General features: G+C 48.1%; 2 protein-coding genes and 2 long non-coding RNA genes across 5 annotated transcripts; 1 reads left to right on the forward strand and 3 right to left on the reverse strand.

Annotated features, from left to right (window-relative positions):
- Positions 1-512: 512 nt before the first annotated feature.
- Positions 513-5,070, forward strand: LOC109776955 (uncharacterized). Of its 2 annotated transcripts, none has more exons than XR_006670784.2 (3): positions 513-953; positions 2,578-3,934; positions 4,463-4,710. It is a non-coding gene; the product is annotated as an uncharacterized lncRNA (long non-coding RNA). The 2 variants fall into 2 exon arrangements; XR_006670785.2 differs by lacking the exon at positions 513-953 and having other exon boundaries at positions 2,311-3,695; positions 3,790-3,934; positions 4,463-5,070.
- A 218-nt stretch (positions 5,071-5,288) lies between these two features.
- LOC141041819 (uncharacterized) lies at positions 5,289-7,810 on the reverse strand. The gene is made up of 3 exons (XR_012203516.1): positions 7,656-7,810; positions 6,598-6,669; positions 5,289-5,721 (listed from the first exon to the last, which is right to left on the reverse strand). It is a non-coding gene; the product is annotated as an uncharacterized lncRNA (long non-coding RNA).
- An 8,593-nt stretch (positions 7,811-16,403) lies between these two features.
- LOC109776958 (F-box protein At3g07870-like) lies at positions 16,404-17,579 on the reverse strand. The gene has a single exon (XM_020335615.1). The coding sequence runs from the start codon at positions 17,577-17,579 to the stop codon at positions 16,404-16,406; it is 1,176 nt and encodes a 391-aa protein (XP_020191204.1).
- Positions 17,580-19,454: 1,875 nt separating this feature from the next.
- Positions 19,455-20,315, reverse strand: LOC109776957 (F-box protein At3g07870-like). The gene has a single exon (XM_020335614.1). It carries the CDS (start codon positions 20,313-20,315, stop codon positions 19,455-19,457), a length of 861 nt encoding a protein of 286 aa, XP_020191203.1.
- Positions 20,316-24,635: the final 4,320 nt, after the last annotated feature.

A 24,635-nucleotide genomic window follows, 5' to 3' on the forward strand; every position in this document is an offset into this window, starting at 1 on the left:
TCTCTCAAAAAAAAAAAACTCCTAGAGCATGGACATGAGCCCTCCAATGTACCCATCCCTCTGGCCACAACAAACCCAAAGCTCGGGTTCCGGCTCCCTCCCATGTGATAAGAATGTAGTAAGACCCTACGTACATAAAAGAATCTTATATTATATCTAAGTAAGTGATCACATTTAAACGCATGCAAGTCATATCATCAAGTGCATGCAACTAATTCATTTTTCACTTTCCACCACATGCAAGTTCTTCACATCATCAAGCACATGCAAGCCTTCACATAATTTTTTATTTTGTGAGCAACCAATAATTCAATTACGGAATCTATAAGCCCCGAACGTCCGGTATTTGGATATCTCGTCCGAACTGCTTTACTAACGTTCGATCCAACACACGAATCTTGGCGCATAGGACTCGCGCACATTATCGCCAGCGACACGTTCGGGATAGGGCCGAAGTCACCCGAACCCATTCCCCACTTCCCCTCCCCACACTCCCCCCACTACCCCATCTCTCTTATCCACTAGCCGCCGGATTTGGAGGAGCGGCCAGCGTTGCAACCCCCCGGCGACGTGCCTGCACGCGGCCCCGGCGACGCGCCATCCCCCGACGGCGAGGATGCGGGAGGGCTGCTGTCGTGCGAGGGCGAGCGGCGGGCACCATGTTGCGGCCTTGTGGGAGGGCGCCGGCCGGCAGAGGCTGTTCGGGCGACTGGAGCGGCGACGGGGTGGCGCGCGAGTGCGGCGGCGAGGATGCAGGAGGGCTGCGGCGGGCGCCTGCATGGCCGTCGATGGGCCGGTGCCCTCCACCCGGCCGTTTTTTTCTTAATTGCGTTGCAGTTGTGCGCCGGAGGAGCTGCTGGTGCTTGAGGAGGTCGAGGACCCGGACCCAGCTCGAGTTCGACCTTCACGGCGGCGCACTGCACAAGCCCCTCGTGCTGGCTAAATCCTTTGCAGTTAGCACCTTGCTCAAGCTCTGTTTATTCATTTTTTTTCAGTTTATCTCTTCAAATGCCATGCGATTGCCCAGGAATGAACAACACATTTTTTGTGATTCCCATATCAATGAAATTTTGTAGTTTTGCCATGATGTGTTGGCATGGAACTAAATCAATGTCGTGGTTTTGCCATGTATATTTATGATGTGTTGCCATGGCAACTAGAAGTTTGTGGGACTAAAAGAATGTTTGTGTTTTTGCCATGTAAACTTATAGATCTTTTTGCCATGGAACTACATGATGTTGTGTTTTTGCCATGTAAATTTATAGATGTGTTTTCTATACAACAGATTTTTCAAATTTTTCCATGGCAAAAATGCAATGTTTGTTTGCCATGTCAAATTTTCATCTCTGTCCTTATAAATAAACAATGGCGATTGCTCTATATTATAACATTCATTTGATTTGCCATGACTCTTTTTTATCTGAAAACATGGCAAACTTGCCATGGCAACTTTGCCATGTTCAAAAACACCTCAAAGTTATATATGTTAAAAAACATGGCAAACTTGCCATGGCACTTCTTTATCTGAAAACATGGCAAACTTGCCATGGCAACTTTGACATGTTCAAAAAACATGGAAATGTTATATATGTTCAAAAATATGGCAAACTTGCCACGGCAAACTTAAGATGTTTTCGGCAAATGTATTAATGGGCATGGCAAAATTATTCATAGCCATAAGTGGGATTTTTTCTACGTTTTTCTTGCCATGGCAACTTTACTTTTAATGGCATGTCAAATTTTACTTTATTTTTCTGACATGGCAAATTTACTGTATAGAGGATGGCAATTTTAATTTAAATATGATGGCAAATTTAAATTTCCAGAACACGACAAATTTTAATATGTAGCATGGCAAATGTACTTGTGTAGCCATGTCAATTTTTAATTTATTTCCATGGCAAAATCACACCATTTTTGCCATGGCAAAATTTACTCCATTTTTTTGCCATGGCATACTTTTAATGACATGGCAAAATTTACTTTATTTTTGCCACGGCAAATTTATTGTAAAGAGCATGGCAATTTTAATTTAAATATGATGGTAAATTTACATTTTCCGAAACAGGCAAATTTTTACCATGCAGCAATTTTTAAATATACTTTTGTTCTCATGGCAATTTTTGATTTACTTTTCCATGGCAAAATTGACTCCATTTTTTCCATGGCAAATTTACTCCATTTTTGTCATGGCAAAAATACTTTTATTCACATGGTAAATTTTAGTTTAATTTACCCTCTGAAATTTTTATTCATGCCAAATGGCAATTTTTGTAGAAATCTTTTTTGTTCTATCCTATATGTCCACTTTTGTGTTTTTTTCCATAATATCATGGCAAACTTTTCCACACTCAATTGTACTGAAGTGTGCATGAACATCATGGCAAATCATGTAAATTTCTGTAATATACCTTTTTCATGATATATGGTAGTTTTGTTCCTAGTTTTTTTTTTCAGGGAGTCTTTTTTCTGGGTCCAATGCATTTTTAGGTCTTTTTGTGTTTTCTCTATTTATTGGGACAGAAGCAGATTTTGGGCCTACAATATTGTAATTCTTTTGTTTTCTTATTCTTGAAGGCGGTTGTGTTTCTGGGCTTGTCCAATTAGGCTGGTCCGTTGGTGGGCAGGGACCAGGTCGTTCGGAGGGAAGGCTGTTCCGATCAAACAAAAAGGTTCGTCACGGGGGAGGCTGTTTTACCGAACAAAAGGTTCGGACTGGGATGCCCCCAGGCCGAACATTCGTTAGTTATCGGGGTCCTTCAATTATCATCAAGTGCATGCAGCCATTGAACTTTTCACCACATGCAAACCCTCCACATTATCAAGCACATGCAAGCCCTCCACATATATTTTTTGTTTTTAGAATAAATAAATAAACTTGAATGTCAGCAATGTAACATGCATCCACCCTCCATTTATCTCTTATGTTTTCTCCCGTCATATGATGATAATGTGATGTGATATTATTCTCATATATTCTAATTTTATTTTTGATAATTTCATTGCTATAAATTTACCAAGCCTTTAGCAAGTTGTGTCGACGGCTTCTCCATCAACGGTAGCTAAAAGATGATGCATTCATTGTTGATGATTGGCGGGTCAGGTTTCCTCCTCTGACATCATCGTGTGGATGTGCCAGATCTGGAATTCGATCACGCGTCTGGGATGTTGCCCAGACAGATCTTACATTCTTAAGAAGTTGATCCCCACTACTAGCAATTCTCTCAACATGCACATCGTCCACGTCAACATGATGCCACGTCAGCGTATTTCTCTAACTAGGCAGCCATGCATCACATATGAGCACAACAATCATTTAATTCTCCTAGCATCCAGCCATACATCGCACATCAGCGCAAATGTAGCGTCAGCCCTTTCGGATTCACCCGATTGTTCCTTTTCGTTTGCAAAAAGTAACAGCCAAACCACATCGCATCCCTATATCTTCTCTAAAGAAAAAAGTTTTGACCTATCCGCATACAGCCATGGAAGACAAGCCGTCCACGCCACTCGATCAGTTGGAGCGGTGCCACCGGCTGCTCCAACTGATGGGGCGCAGGTGACCCTTCCCTCGCGTGATTCCAGATGGGGCTGCCAGCTTCTCCCATCGCAAGGCCAGATCTGATGGGGCCGCATCGTCCTCCACCGCAAAGCCTACGATTGGAGGCTGCCGCGAGTTCGTGGTGACTGGTGAGGTAGTTCGAGCTCAACATGGCTGGTACAGGGCTGCAGCCTGCAGCTTACTGATCAGCAGATCGCACTATTCATCTGCCCTTTCCCATTATCCAGGAGCTCATTCGACGCTCCCCCAGCACCCTGTCCTGCATGGCACACTGTTCTCTGTCGGGTTCCCATCAGATTGCCTACCAAGATCAAGGTCCTGCAACTAGTACTCCCTCATCGGTTCCTCAGTTGATGTCCGACCACCACCAAGGTCCTCAAGTTGCTTCTCTACTCTGTACTTCTTAACTCTGCATTATCTGTACTACTGAATTTGTAGTCTGTTGCAAAGCTCCACGTGATTTATCAAGTACTGCTTCTGAAGTTGATTGGTTTAGTGCTAGAACGTACTATTGTTTCAATTTTGTTTGCCACTGATCTTTGTTGTTTATTTTCCACCGATCGTAGTTGTTTCTCCACTAATTTTAGTATAAACAAAGAGGTTCATGATTTTTCTGTTGTATACCTCCGTTAGTTAACAATTGAACTGAAGATTTATCAATTGCTTATAGAAGAGTATAAGTATCTTCATCAGATGATAGGTTCAGTGATTGAATGCATTATTGTTTCAGTTCTTTGTTTGACACTGATCTTTAACAATTATTCATATATGTGATATCATGTAAACAGAAGTTTGGTGGTGTTATCCCATAACAAGGATCTGTATGATTGTTTTCCCGTTCTGCTTGGATCCACACAAGTGTACGAAGAGTTCTTATTTTATTTTACTTTTACCTTGCAGGTCGCTGGATTACTACAAACAACAATGGTTCCTCATGATTTCTCGAATGTTGATAACATTTCTGTACGTAACTATGTAGACCAGCTGGGCCCAGTGTTGTGATCTACCATCGTCAACGACATCGATATTTGACACCCATCTCAAGCTGTTACCGCCCATGTAGGCCATGGCACATCTGCTCCCCGCAAATCCAATAAGGTGTACTGGCTGATTCTGGCTAATTCGACCGCAGTCTCCTTCTTGAGGCGTCTGTTGATTCTGCCCCGCTCATCCAGGTTTATATTGAAGAGGAAAGAGAATGTAGCCTACAGGTGGTTCTTAAATCCAATGATTTTCATCATATTTTTCTAAGACAAATTGTCACTGTTTATCTGCTATATCTGTGAATTTTAATTTATGATATGCAATATCCTCTCCATGCAATCTGAATGCTATACATACATTACCAATCTATTGGTTACACAAAGTCACGTACATGAGAAGAATTACAAGCCATATTTTATTTAGGTTCTACACTAGCAATCTGTAGTGTACTAATATCTTTGAATCATTACCTATATAGGAAATACTATATCGTATTATTTATTCAAAGTGTTATCTACTCTGATATGTGGGTATTAGTTCAAAGATTCAGAACAAATTTCTGCAGCAACGCGTGGGGCGTCATCTAGTTCTTTCAATAGTAATGGCTTCACCTTTGGCGAGCTATTTTGGAGGTCAGAAAATCTGCAAATCAGTGATGGAACCACGTCGAGCTCGGGTGAAAAGGTGATATGTCCCGTTTTCCTTTGGTGACCGCTTTAGTGGTGTTGAAGGCGGGTGACGGAAGTTGTGTGACGACCCGTGTCATTATTATTATAGATAATGACACTAGTTCTTGGATTATTTCTTGACAAAATCTTGTTTTGTCAAATAATAATCCATGTCAGAGATTTGCAACAGGGAATAGCTAGAGATGGTAATTTATATTACAGTACCATGCCACGCAGGGCTAAAAGTCTTAGGTAGGCTTCTCACATGTTCACCAAATTATTACATCTCCTAACACCGAAGCTTCAACTAGTAGTACTACATAGATGGTGATAAAATGGTTCCTGGATTACATAGCTAGGTCATCAATTATTCATCCCAACCCCCATATGTAGCATCCATATCGTACATAGCACTAGATGGATCCACATCTAGGTCCCCTGTGTAGTTGTAGCCATCACCATTGCTCTCCTCACTTGGTCCAGTAGGATTCTCATACAAGCTTTGCTCTAAGAAAAAGATGATTAATAGCAAGAGTGAGTACAAAGTACTCAGCAAGCTCAAATAGCAGAATGCAACACTCACGATAGCTCAATATAGATCAACAAGTCCTACCTCAACTCACACCTTTCAAAAATAAATATTTGTTGCAGAAGTTCATTTCAATTTATAAAAGCTATCAAACACTTGTATTGCGAGATAGACCACCAATAGGTCCCCGTAGTCCCCAATCCAAGAGACTGGCATGAATTCATGTTTTTCTTTAACTCTGCAGAGTTTGTATCACTTTACCCATAGAGCTCGAAACCATAATTGCCATCTGCATTTCCTTAGATGCGAGACATGGTTCAGAACCTAAGCTTTTTCCCATTTGTATATTATATCTCCACCCGGCTAGTGGTCACTAGCCGTTGTGTCAGGTTTCGGAACCCGCACTCCACCAACGCTTAATATATAGCGCTTGCTAATGCACCCATCCGGCATTAGCGTGGGAACTCATCGCCCATCCTACTACTACTTACCCATGTGGAGGGTATAATAACTTGATGGTATTGGGCTAAACTCGTCTTAGACGAGACCATGGTTGATACAGTTGTAGTACGACGCATAAAACGAGTGAAAGTTATTTAATCTTAATATACTAGCCATATGTAGAGGGCCCCACCTTCCCGTATGTCCATCCAGGGCACCCTCTACCCACCGAATAATTATAAAAATAAATAAATCAATGGATTAGCTGCTCCATCAGCTAACCCAACTATTTGTCAACAGTCACTCCACACAATTTATTACCCAAAACATTTTATGCAAGTTGATGATAAGATGCAGCAGAGAATAGTGTTTTTCAAAAGTAGCTCTACTCAGCATGATCAATGAGAGCTTGCCTGAGTTCTCGTACTCAGACCCGGACTCAGTTTGCTTCTGTAGCGCCTCCTTCTCCTGACTGTACTCGCTTCCTGCAGTTCGGCAAATATATATTTCGAGACTAAGTCGAGTGAATACTAAGGAAATAAAAATATACGCCGGTGCAGTGTGGTCATCCTACAGTCAAATATTACTCTTTTTTCTTTTAATGTCTTTTTACTAAGCTTGCATTAGTACGTGTACCAGGTCCAGGTGTGCACCTGGGTATGTTACTAAGCTAATTTATCCTCCACGTGCCCTCTCCCTTTCTCTAAACTAAACCTATCTCTCTTCCCTGTACTAGTTCTGTACTAGTAGTTATCAACCGAACAGAGCACCCACCTGTACTATTAGTCCAGGAAGAACACAAGTAATAGTATAGACTGATGCTCCTCTGCTCCTTGCCCAGATCGGCGCCGCCGCCAGCGACGGGAAAGATGCCGCTGCTAGATCCTCCACACTCTCTCTCCCCTGATGTGACTCCCCATATTATCCCCATGAATTTCAGCCTCAACTCTCTAATCCCCCTCTATGTGTGTGTTCTTTTTGGCTTGCAGGTCAAACCCTATTGGGGATGTGATTTCCCTGCTCCAGATTGAAGTGGTCGGTGTTGGGCGTCGCCGTGATGCTGGATGGTGCAGGTTAGAGCTCCAGTGCGTGGCCATGGAGCAGATCGAACATATGTGCAGGTTAGTGATGCCTTGTTCCCTTCCTAAATTTTTTTTTTACGTTCAAGTTCTCAGATTTAGTAAATTAAATTGGCTCACATGTGTGTGTTGAACAAGTTCATCACTCCCTGTTCAAGATTATGGTGTGCTGATACTGTACAATAACCTGATCCCTTTTATTTGAGTTATTTGAGGCTGTATCCCCTTTCTTCCTCATACTTTTATTTCCTAAACTGAGATGTGATGCTACTGTGATGGCTTATCTTTTATGTGCATCTGTGAAAATCCATAGAGGAATATTGTGTGTGCATCTGGGTTAGGCCTCTTTGTGTATGTGAGTACTAAGAACTGGCAGAAGAGGAAGAACTCACCTTTCTTCTTCTGTTCTCTCTGTTGGCCCCAGTCCAGTAGGCTAGCTTCTTGCTCTAGCCTGTCCCCTTCAGTCTACTGATGATTTCTCATGTCACCATCTTCACTTATTGTTCTTGGATCTTTGTTGGTTTTGGACAGGGGAATGCTAGTGTTGCTGGGAAGAAGAGGGCTTGGTCTGGCTATTTTGGGTAGAGCTGAGACGAGTGAAACTTGGCAGTTGCTTACTCTGCTCTCCTTGCCATCTAATATCTGATATCCACCTCCCTTGGCTAGTATGGCTGCCCATCCTCTTCTCCATTGTTCTCACAGGTGCTAGCTTCTAATTGGCTGAAGGTTGAAGCCCATACATAGACTATACTGTTGACCAATTGACTATTAATATGGTGCACGTGAGGGTGGTGGTCCATGTGCCTTGCTGTTCTGGTTGACCCAGAGATATTTTGTGTTGGTCCAACTGTATAGCTTAGCATAGCATGGTCTCCCTAAATTATTTTCCAAAGATTTGTAATACACTTTTACAGCTATACTGTCTGAGGTTTATGAATATAAATATATATACTTGAGTGGTTATGATGCTTGTTGAAGAAATCTGATATGTATTTGCTTAATGGATTCTACTTAATTATCTAGTTAAGAGTGGAATTACTTATGTGAAAACATACGGGTCATTACAAGTTGGCATCAAGCTCAAGGATTCTCGCTCTTTATTGTAATTTTCTTTCCATGTTGGAGTCGTTTGGGCTGAGGCTCAGGTTTTGTTGTCATTTCAGTTTTGTCAGATTGGTGTCTACGTGGCTTGTACTTTATTCTTTGTTATATGAATGAGACATATTACCTTTCAAAAAAAGAGTTGAGCAATCGAGGCCTCATACCATTGACATGACACATGACACAAACAGAGAATACACTTGGCAACTTATTACAAAACACGAGGCCCACTACTCGCATACTAACAACATGTCATAAGAGAAAAGAAAAGGGCAAACACATATAATACTGGTTATCTGGTTTGGTATTTGACTGATTTTCAATTCAGCGACAGTCAATTTTTTGCACCATACAAATAACACCACGTGGCACTATTAAGTTTACGAACCTAATTGGTTTGGTGCCAATAATTGGCATGCCAATTGTTGGCAAGTCTAAAATTTGGCTCTTAATTGGTTAGCTGCCAATTGATTCTTGTCCACCTCTCAAAAAGTTGCCAATTTTGGGCAACTTTTGGTTTTGCCAAATGTTGGCTTGCCAAATATTGGCAATGCCAAACTTTGGCAACGAACCAATTAGCCTCTACTATTTCAAATTCAGCATACATAAATTTTTTGCACCATACAAAAAAGGACACATGGCACTATAAAATGAAGCACTACTTTACATTATTTCAAAATCAAAACCTCTATTACAACCTTTCTTGCTATGATTTACATATTTCAAAGCTTGTAAAACAAAGTATAATGAACGGTTACTTGTTCAAATCTTCCAGATGAAGATTTCACACCAAAAACACATGGAAGTTCAGTCTACCTGGTAAAAAAAGATCATACGAGATCAGGTCTATTTGCTAATCAAGTTATACTCTTGTAAAAAGCTGGCATGTGTTTTGTGCGAGTCCTAAAGCATTTCTTCCCTGCGAGCATTGTTGTTCCAGTCACCTCGGTGTTCAGATGATGGCTCAGACCCCGTTGTCCGCTAGTGCGCGACCACACTGCAAGTCTATGGGCAGCGTCACTCGGGATTGCAGCTAGGGCAACTACCAAGTAGATGTCTTCTCCTGTGTGGAGACAAAGAACAACGTTGCTATACACACGATAAAAATGCGGCCGACTCCTGCCCGATCCTTCATGGCAGCGCTAGCACGAGCGTGCATGCAAGGGATTTGAACGCGAAGGTGGTGTCATTCATAGATCGGGCCTCAAGTATTGTCTGTCAAGCAATTTTGGACAAAGAAAGACATGGAGGAAGCCAAACCGTGGTGGTGGAGAGATTTAATGTGATGTGGATTTGGCAAATATCTACACTTAAGCCTTGTTCGGCAACCATCTACCAAGCGGAGCGCGCGGAGCTCGGTTCTAACCGCTCCCTAAATTATAGCCTGCATGCCACTCTGCTCCGAACCGGAGTTGCAGAGCGGAGGGATGCCGAACAGGCACTTAATCAAGAAGCGAGGAGTGAGGTTTTGACCAAACACTTGCATCCAGAGGAAGTGGCTAATGGGGATCCACGAGGAGGACCGAGGAAGTGCGGCACATGTCAACCATCGCCGGTGAGGTGGTGACGCAGTAGTGTGGCTTTGCGAGCCCAGCAAAAAGTTTGATGGGCATCTTCATGGAGTTGTGCTGGGTATGGGCTTGTTTTTCAGGTGGGCCTATGTCTCATAGAATTTTCTTCCCCACCTGATAATTATCTTTCACCAGAAACTCTTTATTATAGAATAAGGGAGATTATATTGTCATGTCAGTAAAATTTACACTCCCTGAGCACAGAATAACTACATGTATTGTAACTCTGTCACTTTAAAATGTAAAAAAGTACTAGCATACAAATATGCGCGAAATGAAAGCAGTACCAAAAAAAGAGAAACAAAATGAAACTATAATTCAACTACAAGCAAAAATTACCATCCATGCCATAATAGTCCATTACCCAAGATAAATAAATAAAGAATTAGCTACGCAAAACCATACTGGAAATACCTAACATGCACAACAGGAGAAATAATAGGAGAATCAAAAAATGATTGAAGCCGAGAAGAAAATCATTCGCCTGCAATTCTGAAAAGAAAACAACACGGCAAGGGGCATCTCCTCCTTCTAGAGAAATAATTTGTCATGAAGAGACAATATTCCGCTGCACAACATCTATACAATGTCCATTTTATATTGTATAGAGATTGCGTCAATTAATTTCGATCGGAGGGAGTAGCATAAATGCTAAGTGGCTCCATCGTCTTGGCGTAGGGGAATATTTGGCACCAGCTGCCCTTTATCTTCGCGAGTAGCGTCCCTTGAGCCCGGTGGCTAACCCGCACCGGCACCGCTTTGTTTGATAACCACATGTCTTTCCGTCTGTAGTACCCACATATCCATTCCCTCTCTTTTGTCAAGATGTACTCGCCATACAGGAAGTGTGGCCCTGGTAGAGCTTGTCTCCTGAGGCTGTATTGGCACCTCCACTTCCGCCCCTTATCCAGAATCCACACGTTGGTCGTTATCAAAAGGTCACGGGTAACGAGGCCTGGTCTCCCGTGCACCTCCGTTAGGTTGTGGTTAGCCCTATGCATGGGTAGCCCCTTGACGGAGGTGGTGTGTTCGTGCTCGAGGTCAAATGACACGACCCGCGTCGCAGTGTCGTAGGCTTGTAGCTCATGACCCAATATGTAGTGCCATCGATGAGGTCGCGCTCGCACCACCCGTCGTGCTTGGGGCCGGTAGGAACGTCCCGCCATGATGTCTCCCCCAATGTGAGCGCATGTACAGTGACGTACACGTGTGCCCAGTTGAAGCTGCAGGGGACATGCACCACCTTATACTGACCGAACGTAGGGTGGTATGCGAAGTGGTAGACCTTGTACCAGTTCTTCCAGACGTCTCTCGACTAGCCTGCACACGGGACACGACAACGGTGGAACAGGCAATGTCTCGCCGGTGGCCGGGTTGACCAAGGTGACACCGCCGCAGGGTGTCGCCTTGTCCCACAGGCACAGCAGGCCGTTGCATGTGCCGACAAGTTGTAGATCTTTGCCCCGCCTCCACACCTTTCTGCACTTCCCCATCGACGACTTGGATAGGCCGCTTGTGACGTAGGCGGCGGCGTGCCAGTCATCCCAGATTAGAGATGTGGCGTGGCCTGCATCTCTGTGGTGCGCTTGTCGATGATGTCTCGGGTGCCAGGATCAAAACCTTGTGATGTCAAGCTTTTTTAATGAAAATTTTTGTAGACAAATTAACCAGGAACATAAAATATCATACTTTAGTACGAGCATATTATGTAGCAGCCCTTTGTGATCATGCATTTTTTGAGTATTTTTCGTGTGATGGCTTCGATACTAGACTCGAATACATCGGTTTCAACATAAGTAATGAGACAACGACACAAGCGATCATCGCCTATTCCGCTGCACAAATCAGACATGGTCATCCGGAAAAATGCAATTCTTATTCTAAACAAAAACAACATCTTACTTAATATTGCTACTACTAGCGAGAGGGAAAAAAGAAAGATAAAGAAGAGTATTGCAGTGTTGGCTGATAAAACTTGCAAATAAAAGTGGGAGAGTGGAGGGCCTCTTCCTGGTGTTGGATCGGATAGAGTGCCGATTAGTGCCAAAGTAGTGATCAAGGCGACGGACAATGCATGTGCAGCTGTGTGCAGCCGTGGGTGGGTGGGTACCCAAGGCGACGGATCAACTGTGAGGTAAGTTTTTTTTTTAAAGAAAAACCGTGAGGTAAGGTTTTTTTCTCTTGAGAATTATCGTCATCTTTATTCATCCAAAACAAAGGTTATATGTACAAGGTTTGGGTCATGAGGATTGCCCAACCACGCATGTCTACCTACGCCTAGGTTACAAGTAAACTTGGCGAGATTATGAATCTCAAGATTAAAATTCCTATGCTCATGGATAAAAGGACAAGAAATAAAGCTATTACAATGGATCAATATTTCATGTACTATAGCAGCATTTGGACTTCTTACTATATGGCCCAGCAGTGGCACAACTACTCTTAACCCAAGCAAAATAGGAGACGGTAGATGGGCCATGTAGTAAAATTCCTTTTCGGTGGTGTATTTGTGTTCATTCGATTGAAGTCAGATGCAGCTACCCCCGCGTCGCCTCTCTCTCTGGCGACACGGGGGGAACCACTCCGGCGCCACCTCCTTCCCACCCCCCTTCCTCCCCTTCACCTCGCCGCCGCCTGAGGAGCCCGTCGGCGAAGCCCGATCAGGCTCCAGGGAGGGTGGCGGCGGGGCATCTCCCTACGATGCGCGGTGACGGATCTGGCGCGACGGATCCTAGCGAGCGAGCGGGCGCTGCTCCGGCGGTTCTGGCTCGCGGGCGGGCGTCGCTCCGGCGCTGGCTTGCGCGCGGGTGCACGGGAGGGCTGGCCCGCCGAGGATCTGGCAGGCGGGGGTGAGCTGCGGCTCAGCGGAGCGCGCATGAGGCCCGGGTGCTGGCGTCAGCTGCGGGCGGCGGATGGGTCTCCGGGCGGCGGCCTCGGTCCGGGCTCCGGCGTGGCTTGGGCGTGGACGGCGTGCGTTTGCGCGGCGGCGCTCGGCTCCTGGATGCGCGCGTGGGAGCGGATCGACGGCTGGGCGTGGCCGCGGCTGGCGCGCGGCGGGCGCAATCACCGGCTGGGCGTAGCGGCTGGCTGCTCTAGAGCGCGAGGTGCGCTGCAGGTGGAGATGCTGCTCGTCTGCTCTGCTGCTCCGTTCGTGCGGCTTCGACCTGGATCTGGTGTGAGCTAGCTCCTCGATCTGGGCGCTGCACTTCGCGTTGCGGCTTTGGTGGCTGCGGTGGTGGTGGTCGCGGTGGTGCTGCGGTGGTGGACAGCAGCTACGGCCAGGGGGGCGGTGCGTGTCTGCTCATGGTGGATCGTGGGATCCTGTGGCAGATTGAGGTCGGCCTCGGCAGGTGGTGGTTGATGGGCGGGGGTCGGTGGCTGTAGGTGGTCATCTCCGGGAGAAATCCTTGCTCCGATCTTCTTCGGAGCCGGTGACGGCGGCGCCCGCGGCATCTTTCTTGGAAGCGTCATCGTGGAGGTGCTCCTGCTTCTCCCCACCCCACGGCTTTGGCTCCGGAGGGAAACCTCAGATCCGCTGGATCGGGCGATGGAGGCGTCTTCGCGTCTTTCTCCTCCTTGGGGGCATCGTCTCGGAGCCGGCAATGACTGGGAGACCGGTGGATGGCGGCATCTTCGCCGCGTGGGTTGCGGCATCTTTGCCGCGTGGTTTGCTGAGGCGGCCTTTTCGGGGGCGCTGATTTCTTTTTGGTAACGATGATGGCGTCGAGAGGAACTCTGGTCGCGGCTCGGGCTTCGGTAGTCGGATCTTCCTGGCGTGTCCGAGGTGCTTTTTAGGGCACGGTCGGCGCAAGTCCTGCATATTTCCCTTGTGATGATCGTCGTCAGAGTCGGAGCTGTCGGTTGTTTGCGCGTGTGGCCTTCTGTTGGCATGTGCCGTCATGGTTTCTGTGTAGCTGTTTGCGGGTTGGCTTTGACGATGAAGGTCTACGGTGAAGTCGGAGTCGCCCGTTCGGAGATAGCCGGTGATGACGACGACGCTTGCGACTGCTCGGCGGATGTCCTTTCCTCTTTGGAGCTCTGTGATCCCGTGTCAGTGGCCAGGTTGGCCGGTGGTACCCATTTTATATGGGTTGGATTGTATCGGTTTTAGCCCGGTTTTCCGTCAATTAACCGGGCAATTCTCACTCCTTAATTAATGAAAATGGCAAGTCTTTTGCCTTGTTTTAATTATTTTTTTCCTTTTTTGGTACGTTCATTAACGTGGCATACGGACCTGGGGGTCAATGTTGTACGAAAATCCTGTGTAGTCAAACGACTACACAGGTGTAACGTGGCTTCGCCACTCTCGGGGCAGAGCCTGCAGACGAGCCGGGCCAAGCGCCGGGAGCTTTGTGGCAGCCGCAGCAGGATCTCCACCAGGATGTACGTGGGCAAGTCCCAGCGTCCCGCGTCGTCCATTTGGAGAGTTCAAAAATGAACATTTCATTTAACATATATCAATCATTTAAAATATAAGAATGAAATTAAATACATGTCATTTGGATGGAGAGAGAGAGAGAGTGCATGCAGCCCGAGAAACGCAGGTCTGCACGCAGCGGCAGCTGCACGCACGGCATCAACGGCGCGAGGACCGTCGCGATTCGCACCAAGCTGGCATGCTTCCTAGAGTATAGTCGTGCGGTCGATGCCGTTTTGTGACGTATATGCGTATTTAGGAAGAGACCAGGCTGACAGTACTTACTGACACACTGGTCTGCCCAACACGGCCATGTGGTACGTGTGAAGCACAGCCATCGTCAGTGCCATTACCAAGTCCAGCGGGAAATAAATTTCACTGCCACAAAGCGATTTCTTTTGCCGATAATGACACCCCAACTTGGAGAAGGCTAGCAGTTCGCAGCTAGTTCAGTTATTGGATGAAAAGCTCCACCCGTAACACTCCCATACAGCCTGGTGAGCTCAAACTACCATGGAAATACAAACGTAATTTGCAGAAAACAAATGGCTTTTATTAATGAGCCAGAACATAAGTCTGTCGAATCCCTATCGAAAGCAAATAGACCAGTGCAAATACAGCCTTCAGGATCAAATAGAGATACAAAGGCACAAGACAGATCACTAGAACCGGAGATACAGAACCACCGTTGCAGGTAGCCGCGGCGCCCAGCGAGCTGCCGGGGGCGTCGTGGCTGAGCGCGGGCGCGCCGGACGAATGTGCGCCAGTTCCTGTGTCCGCCGATGGCCAACCGCCACCGCTAGAGCTCAATGTCGTGCAGGACGCACCCGATGATTGCACATCTGGCGTGTTGCAGATCTGCCGCTGCCCAGGCGGCCCGGGCGCTAGGTGCACCCCCAACACCTGCGCTTCGGGGACCGGCGGATCTGGAGCGCTCCCCGTGCCGGCCAATCTGCAAAAATCGGTCCGCAAAAGAACCCATAAGGGGGGCGACGGGACCATGGAGGACGGGGGATAGCACAGACCAGCGCGGGCAACCGGCAAAAACAAAATAGAGCCTCGGAGTTTTACTAACCTGTCGCCCAATGCCGGTGTCGTCACCCGGGAATCGCCATGAGCAGATTGAGACAGAACTCGAGCGCCTCCCTTTTCGGTTCTTGGTCTGTCGAGTGCGAGAGGTGGGTCGCAGGCACACGCAACCAAACCTGCGTCGTCCAGGACACTGTACCCAAAACGACAGCCGGGTCCCATGTGGTAAAAAATGTCACCGCGCCCTGCAAGGCTGGCCCTTTGCGTCAGATGCGTACCCGCACCGTGCGAGCCACAGAGCACAAGTGGCCATGGTATTGAAGTGTATATAGCAATGTATGCATCCGTTGTGACTTTTCCCCTCATTTCGTGTGCGCATCACCTTGGCGCAGCGGACGGCTGGATTTCTGCGTCCAGATGCCGCTGCGTCCAAGACGGCCGCACTCCATGCAGCCCTGGTCTCTTGATTCTCACTCTATCTCTATCTGTTCTGCAAAAAGCGGCCATTCACTGTTTTTTGTCAGGTCGTATTTGGAAGTGTAGCTCCTGGAATGAATTATTGTGTTTATACGAGTCAGACTGCACGGATCTTGATGAAACTGAAGGACAGTGGATTTCCCACCGGTACATACCGGCTCCGCTAAATTTACTCATTCGGGTAGGAATATGAGAGCGTGATGAAATCAAAACAGGTTTAATACAGCCAAGTATTTCGAAAATTCGAATGATGTATATGGATAGAAATTCATACCGGCACAGGTTCGTTATGTGGCAGTTCAAATACAGCTGAACAAGACACTGAAGCTCTGTACACAAGTCAAAAAATGATGGAAGCCGACAAAAAAAATCATTCACCTAAAGATAGCAATTCTAAAAAAAAAGACAACACGGCAACCTCGCAAAAAAAGGGCAACACGGCAAGAGTCGTCTCTCCCGTCTAGTGGAAAAACTAATTTCTCATGAAGAGACGAACATCCTCATTAGCGATTAACAATTGACGCATTGTAAATGCTAAGTTTTTTTTAGGGCGCATAGTAAATGCTAAGTGACTCCATCGTCTTGACATAGCGGAATGTGCGTCCCCTCCCACTTGTTATCACGAGCGGCCTCCCATGAGCCCGGTGGCTGACCCGCACCGGTACCGCCTTGTTGGACGATGACCACACGCCTGTCTGTCTATAGTGCCCGCGTATCAAGCTCTCGTTGTAGTGCCCGCGTATCAAGCTCTCGTCCAATGTCAAGATGCACTCTCCAAATACGAAGTGTGGCCGCGGGACATTATGCCGCGTAAGGCTGTACTGGCAGCTCCAGTTCCGCCGCCCCTCGTCCAGAACCCACACCTCTGTCGTTCTTGAAACGCCACGGACAACAATGCCCAGCCTCCCGTGCACCTCCGTTAGGTGATAGTGTTCAGGCCCGGCGGGATGCCCGGGTAGCCCCTTCACACGGGTGACCACCTCGTTCTCGAGGTCAAGTGACACGACCCAGCTTGCTCCGGCACTCTCTATGACCCAGTACGTCGCGCCATCGATACTGATTATGCCGGCGCCAAGGTTGCAGCTCGCACCCTCTGCAGGACCAGCGGGAACCTCCCGCCATGACGCCTCCCCGAGCGTGAGCACCTGCACAGCGTCGAACTTGTATACCTTGTTGATGCTGCATGGGACGTGCACCACCTTGTACTGCCCGGACGTAGGGTGGTACGCGAAGTTGTACGCCTCGTGCCAGTCCTCCCAGCAGGCGTATCTCTCCACAGACGGGATATACGGGCGTGTGCAAGGCAGCGGCGGGACCGGCAGCTCCTCGTACGTGGCCGGGTTGAACAGGGTGACGGCGCCGCCGGGTGCCTCCTTGTTGTCGCACAGGCAGAGAAGACCATTGCACGTGCCGATCAGCTGCAGGCTACTGTTGTTTAGGAACCGGAAGTCGGCCGCCACTCTGTCCGGAATCCACAGCTCTGTGTTGCTCCCCGTCGATGACTTGGACATGTCGTCGACGACGTGGGCGACGGCGTCCCAGGTATCCCAATGGAGGGCTGTGGCGCGGCTCTGCATCTCCGTGGTGTGCTTGTCGATGATTTCGCGCCAGAGACTGCAGACGAGGCGGACCCGGCGCCGGGAGATCGGCGGCAGCCGCAGCAGGACCTCCACCACGACGTCCGTGGGCAACTCCCGGCGTCCCGCGTCGCTCATGGCCATGGGCGCAATCTATCTAGTACTTCCCTTCTTCCGCCTTCTTTTCTTCGGTTGTCCAGTCTTTAACATCACCACGTTGCGGTTTGAGTCCGACTTGGTTACCGACTTCTGACTTCTTATTGTACTGCTATTTAGAAAGTTTCTTTGATGGGAATACGAGAACGTGATGAAATCGAAACAGTTCGATACAACAAGTAGAAGATTTCGAAATTTCCAACGATGCATAGGGACAGAAATCCATACTAATACAGATTCTTTTCTTTTATGGAGCGGTTCAAGTACAGCTGAACAAGTCACTGAAGCTATGTACACAAGGACTACATGCTGACAGTTTTAACTAGTACTAGATCGGAGAACATCAAAGCCCAATGCTGGTCAAGAGTCATATGGTTGCTAGGCGCAGAATCATAATTTGCTCAATGCGCACACAGCAGATGAGTTGTTTTCAGGATTCCGGGTTGTGGATGTTGCTTCTCAGGTGTCCTGCTTGGAGCATCGGCATGAGGCCTCCACCGTGCACCCTTCCCTCCGGCACGACGAACCCGAAGCTCTTGTTCCGGCTACCGCCACCTTCTTGGCCATAGCCCGCCAGGTTAAACGAAGACGATGGTTTCAGGGAGCCAGGAACCAGCAGCTGTGGCGGTATGAGCCTGCCACTCTGCATGTGTTCCAACGACTCACCAGTAGCCGCAGCAGTCTGACGAAGCGCCAGGGAGAGAAGAAGAGATCACATGGTCCATGCTGCTGCCCACCGTGGAGGAAGAAGAGACGATCGCGCTGAAGAGGCCATGCCCAATCATGCTTCCTGCTGCTGCAAAAGGAGCGTACTACTTCCGCTACTGCTATGTTTTGAACGTAAGAAGAAAGAAAATAGCTTGCTCAGTTCACAAAATAGCAGGTCTGATTGTTTCACATTCAGCTGTAATCTTCCAGAACTAGAGAAGTTCACAAAATAGCAAGTTTGGCTCTTTTACATTGAACCGAAATCAGCCCGGAACTGAAGTTCACAAAAGTAAAGTTTCAGATTCCCGGCCAATACAGCTTTGTACAATCAACAAGTTTCATACATGTCTCCAACGAAGTTTCTGCAGACCATTATAATCATCTGTGCTGAAGATATATTCTAATCATGAAGCTTCGGAGAAGATTTTTTTTTTAAACATATGTAGACCATTTATAATTGTACAAAGTAGTATATGAGCAGATGAGAGCCATTAGATGTGTTCTGTGTAGTGGATATGAGCTAACTTATGCTCCTGACCTAGCAAGAGCTAAGTTAGATAAGACCTGAATTAGCTCTCAGTCCCTCTGATAATTATTAGTAGTAGTACCATTCTTTTCTCTCACCCGATTCTTGTTGTTACAAATATTGTTTTGTGCAGAGGGGACTATATATAGATTCCATTGTACTACTCTATCCATCCATCAATATATCACTCGCATTGCTGCAATTGATGAGTTTTGTCCCAAACATATTGTCTGTTATAGTCTTATAGATGGAATGAAATGGAATGCGCGGAACATTTAGATTGACAGAAAATATAAGGACGTTTCCTTTGACATGGAAACAAGTCAACAACAAGTTGGGTCATTCTTTTTGTTCAAAAGTAAAAATAAAATGGAGTGCAAGTGGCGGTTCCGCTCTCCTTTGATGCCGTTGGATGGAGGCAAGTGCAAATACGAGATCACACGATGGTTTCATGCATGGGCCTACTAAATATTAATGTGAAAACTACAATATTATTATTAGTTTAACCCAGCCTACTATATTGTAAACATAAAAAATTAATGTCTTCCGTTGCAACACACGAGCACTTACCTAGTTATAAAAAGATAACAACACAGTAATTGCCATGTTTACAATATGCTCGTTAGACATTAACAATTAGCAACATAAATGCTAAGTGGCTCCATTGTCTCGACATAAGGAAATGTCCGGCACCAGCTGCTTGGTGTCTTCGCGAGCAGCATCCCCTGAGCCCTGTGGCTGACCAGCACCGGCACCGCCTTGTTGGATGACCACATACCTTTCCGCCTATAGTGCCTGCATATCCATCCTTTCTCCTCCGTCAAGACGTACTCGCCATACACAAAGTGTGGCCCCATGACCCAATATGTAGTGCCATCGACGCTGACGATGCCGGCGCTGAGGTCGCACTCGCACCACCCGTCTTGCTCGGGGCCGGTAGTAACCTCTCGCCACGACGCCTCCCCTAGTGTAAGCACATGTACGGTGCCGAACATGGGCATCCGGTCAATGCTGCAGGGGACGTGCACCACCTTGTACTGTCCGGACGTAGGGTGGTACGCGAAGCTATACGCCTTGTACCAGTTAATCCTGAACTGGCCTGGACACGGCAGCTGTGGGACTGACAGCGTCTCGTCGGTGGCCGGGTTGACCAAGGTGACGGTGCCGCCGGGTGTCATCATGTCGGACAGGCAGAGTAGGCCGTTGCAGGTGCCCACAAGTTCTCCGTAGGTGCTATGCCTCCACAGCTCTCTGCAGTTCCCTGTCGACGACTTGGACAGGTCGTCGAGGACGTAGGCGACCGCGTCCCAGGAATCCCAGAGGAGGGCCGTGGCGCGGCTCTGCATCTCCGAGGTGCGCTCGTCAACGACGTCGCGCCAGAGCCTGCAGACGAGGCGGACCCGGCGGCGGGTGCTCGGGGGCAGCCGCAGCAGGATGTCCACCAGGACGTCCGTGGGCAAGTCCCGGCGTCCCGCGTCGTCCATGGCCATGGGCTGCAATCTATTTCCCTTGTTCTTCCTTTTTCTCTTTCTCCCGGTTGTTCACCACACGATGCGATTGCCCTGGCATAGTCGTTTTCGTTTGCTTTTAACATTACCACGATTCGGGTTGAGTCTGACTTGGATACCGACTTCTTCCTTTATTGTAATGCTGTTTGGAAAGTCTCTTTGATGGGAATACGAGAACATGATGAAATCCAAACAGTCTGATACAACAAGTATAGAAGAATTCGAAATTTGGAAGGATGCATAGGTAGGGACAGAAATTCAGACTAATGCAGGTTCGTTTATGGAGCAGTTCAAATACAGCTGAACAAGTCACTGAAGCTCTGTACACAAGGACTGCATGCTGACAGTATTAAGTTATTAACTACTAGTACCAGATCGGAGAACATCAAAGCCCAATGCTGGTCAAGAATCATATGGTTGCTAGGTGCAGAATCATGATATGCTCAAAGCGCAGAGCGCACACAGAAGATGTGTTGTTATCAGGATTCTTTTTTTTTTTTTTTTTTGATAAAGGGTGGATTTTATTAACTCAAAATGAAGCGTTATCAGGATTCTGGGTTGTGGATGTTGCTTCCCAGGTGTCGTCAGAGCATCGACATGAGCCCTCCACCGTGCACCATTCCCTCCGGCACGACGAACCCGAAGCTCTGGATCCCGCTACCACCACCTTCTTGGCCATTGCCCGCGAGGTTAAACGAAGACGATGGTTTCAGGGAGCCAGGAATCCAGCAGCTGTGGCGGTATGAGCCTGCCACTCTGCATGAGAGTTCCAACGACGCGCCAGTCACCACAGCAATCTGATGAGGCGCCAGGGACAGAAGAAGCTGCCCACCGTCGAGGAAGAAGAGACTATCGCGCTGAAGAGGCGGCGCCATGCCCGATCATGCTTCCTGCTGCTACAAAAGGAGCGTACTACTTCCGCTACTGCTATGTTTTGAACGTAAGAAGAAAGAAAATAGCTTGCTCAGTTCACAAAATAGCAGGTCTGATTGTTTTACATTCAGCTGTAATCATCCAGAACTAGAGAAATTCACAAAATAGCAAGTTTGGCTCTTTTACATTGAACGGAAATCAGCCAGGAACTGAAGAAGTTAATAAAAATAAAGTTTCAGATTTCCGGCCCATACAGCTTTGTACAATCAACAGGTTTCACACATGTCTCCAACGAAGTTTTTGCAGACCATTATAATCATCTGTGCTGAAGATATGTAAACCATTATAATCATGAAGCTTTGGAGAAGATTCTTAACATATGTAAACCATTTAATTGTACAAAATAGTATATGAGCAGATGAGAGCCATTGGATGTGTTCTGTAAGTTAGAGGAGTCGGCTGCCCCTGTAACATCATGTTACATTTGTTTGTAAGACCTGAATTAACGCTCAGTCCCGCTGATAATTATTAGTAGTACCATTCTTTTCTCTCACCCGATTCTTGTTGTTACAAATATTGATTTTTTTTCTCGAATACGCAAATCTTGCGTATCATTGCATTGATAGAAGGAATAGAATGAGTACAGATAGGGATACAACACATGACACGAACGCAGACAGGCGTGAACATGGTGCCCGGAGCAGAAAGATAAGGCTAAAACCTACCAAGCCCGAACCAAGAGCGGCAACGCCGAACCAACAAGAGCACCAACATCTCAAGAACCAAAACCGGGGACACCGCGAGCAAACAAGATGGCGCCTTCAAGAAGGAGCATGGCGCCGAGACGTCATCACCATCCGGTCCGGAGGAACCAGACCTAGGGTTTCCCCTGAGCTCGAAGAGGGGCACAACCGAGAGCCTTGACAGCGCCTCCCAGAAGGAAACGACATCCGCAGACGCTGCCGCTGCCAGCATCGGCAAGCCGAGCAAGGATTTCTCCCTGGCCTAAGGCTGAGCAATCCCATAGCCGCCGTATCTGGAAACGAAGATGAGGAAGCCAACGCCGGTCGAAGTCACCACGTCGGAAGGGGGTTGGCGGGGCTGCATCTGCCGTCGGAGGGTGGCACCGCCTCCGAACCCACGAGCACTGGATCTGGCAAAAGTGAAGGCTTTGAAGCGTACGACGTAGGGCAGGCGGCGAAGCCAACCACAAGTGGGTAGGGTGACGGCGATCGGCAACGCCGGCAAGCAAGGACTGGAGGGACGCAGATCCTGGCTACCGTGGCCATAGCCGTCGGGACGTCGGGGAGCCAGGCGAGCTGGAAGGAACGCAGCTGTTGGGTCGCCGAGGCCGGAGCCGCCCGGCAGAGGACGCCAACAGCCAAGGACACTGGAGGGACGCGGGTCCAAGGTCGTCGGGGCCGGAGCAGCGCCAGCAAGTACCTGCCTTGAGGGCTTCATGACTACCACTAGCACAGTAGACTCGTCGCCACCGCAAGAGCCGTCACCGTGGCTCGGGGGAGAGGATGGGTCACCGGTCGCCAGACGGACAGAGACGCGCGACAGCTGGGAGGTGGGCGCCCGCGCAGGAGCTCCATGACGCGGGGTGGGTGGGCGTGGGGGGGGGGCGCAGGGGACGGATCTGCCGCGCCGCCGTCTTCCCGAGGCGCGGCACGACCTAGCTGGCCGGCCCCCCCGGCGGTAGCGGGCGGAGATATGGTGCGTCCCTGCAGCGGCGGTGGATCTGGAGGCGGGGCGCGGTGGGGAGGTGCGAGTGGAGCAGGGGGAGAACGGAATCGCCCCGCCGCCGCCGTCCCGGAGCGCGGCGCGGCTTCGCCGGCCGGCCCTCCGGCGACGGCGCGGCGGGGGCTGGCGGAGGGGGGCTTCCCGATGGCGGTGGATGCGGTTCCCCCGTGTCGCCTCTGTAGGTTTGTAGTTGCCACAAATATTGATTTGTGAAGAGAGGACTATAGGTTCCATTGTACTACTCTGTCCATCCATCAATGTATCATATTTGCATTGCTGCAATTGAAGAATTCTGTCCCAAACATATTGTTCTGTTATAGATCGAATGAAACGGAATGCGTGGAACATTTAGACTGACAGAAAATATAAGGCATTTCATTTGGCATGGAAACAAGTCAACAAGAAGTTGGGGCGTTCTTCTTGTTCAAAAATAAAAATAGAAATGGAGTGCAAGCGGCAGTTCTGCTCTACTTTCATGCATGGGCCTACTAAATATCAATGTGAAAATTATAATATTATTACTATTTTAACTCACCCTACCATATTGTAAACATGAAGTCGGACTATTTAGAAATTATTGAAGCTTGCAAAGGGGGGGCTGATATTAGAGCTCCATACTCACCTGCTTTGGCAGACTGTTTCCATCTTGCTCGTGAAATAAAACAGGTTCGGTTTAATCATTGCCGCAGGGAAGCAAACAACTTGACACATATTTTAGCGAGGCATGCATATGATTCAAATTTATTTTGTCTTGGGAGGATGAGCCTCCCAACTTCCTGCTCCAGCATGTACTCCAAGATGCAACTCTATCAATCTTTGAATAAAGTGCTAGAAGACTTTCCTTTCAAAAGAAAAAATTGTAAACATGAAAAATTAACGTCGTCCGTTGCGACGCACGAGCACTTACCTAGTTATAGGAAGAAAACAACACGGCAATTGCCATGTTTACAATATCCTCATTAGACATCAACAATTAGCTCGGATGTCACTGTTGGGGAACGTAGTATTTCAAAGATTTTACCTACGATCACGCAAGATCTATCTATGTGATGCATAGCAACGAGCGGGAAAGTGTGTCCACGTACCCTCGTAGACCGAAAGCGGAAGCGTTAAGTAAGCGGTTGATGTAGTCGAACATCTTCGCGATCCAACCGATCAAGTACCGAACGCACGTCACCTCCGCGATCTGCACACGTACAGCTCGATGATGTCCCTCAAACTCTTGATCCAGTTGAGGCCAAGGGAGAGTTTCGTCAGCACGACGGTGTGATGACGGTGATGATGAAGTTACCGGCACAGGGCTTCGCCTAAGCACTGCGGCGATATGACCGAGGTGTGTTTCTGTGGAGGGGGGCACCGCACATGGCTAAGAGAAACTTTGGTGTGTCTTTGGGGTGCCCCCCTCCCACGTATATAAAGGGCAGAGGGAGGAGGAGGCCGGCCAAGGGGAGGAGGCGCGCCTAGGGGGGGCAATCCTACTCCAAGTAGGATTCGCCCCCCCCCCTTCCTACTCCAACAAGGAGAAGGGGGAAGGTGAGGGAGGAGAGAAGGAAAGGGGGGCCCACCCCCTAGTCCAATTCGGTTTGGGCTAGGGGGCGCGCGCCCTGCCTTGGTCTGCCTCCTCTCTTCCACCAATAGGCCCATGAGGCCCAATAACCCCCCGGGGGGTTCCGGTAACCCCCC

This window comes from Aegilops tauschii, chromosome 2 (genome assembly GCF_002575655.3).
Source record: "Aegilops tauschii subsp. strangulata cultivar AL8/78 chromosome 2, Aet v6.0, whole genome shotgun sequence".
Taxonomy (NCBI): Eukaryota; Viridiplantae; Streptophyta; class Magnoliopsida; order Poales; family Poaceae; genus Aegilops; species Aegilops tauschii.

Excerpts from the sequence above, each read along its gene's own strand:
- LOC109776958 (XM_020335615.1), bottom strand. The coding sequence starts at position 17,579 with ATGGCCATGAGCGACGCGGGACGCCGGGAGTTGCCCACGGACGTCGTG.
- LOC109776957 (XM_020335614.1), bottom strand. The coding sequence starts at position 20,315 with ATGGCCATGGACGACGCGGGACGCCGGGACTTGCCCACGGACGTCCTG.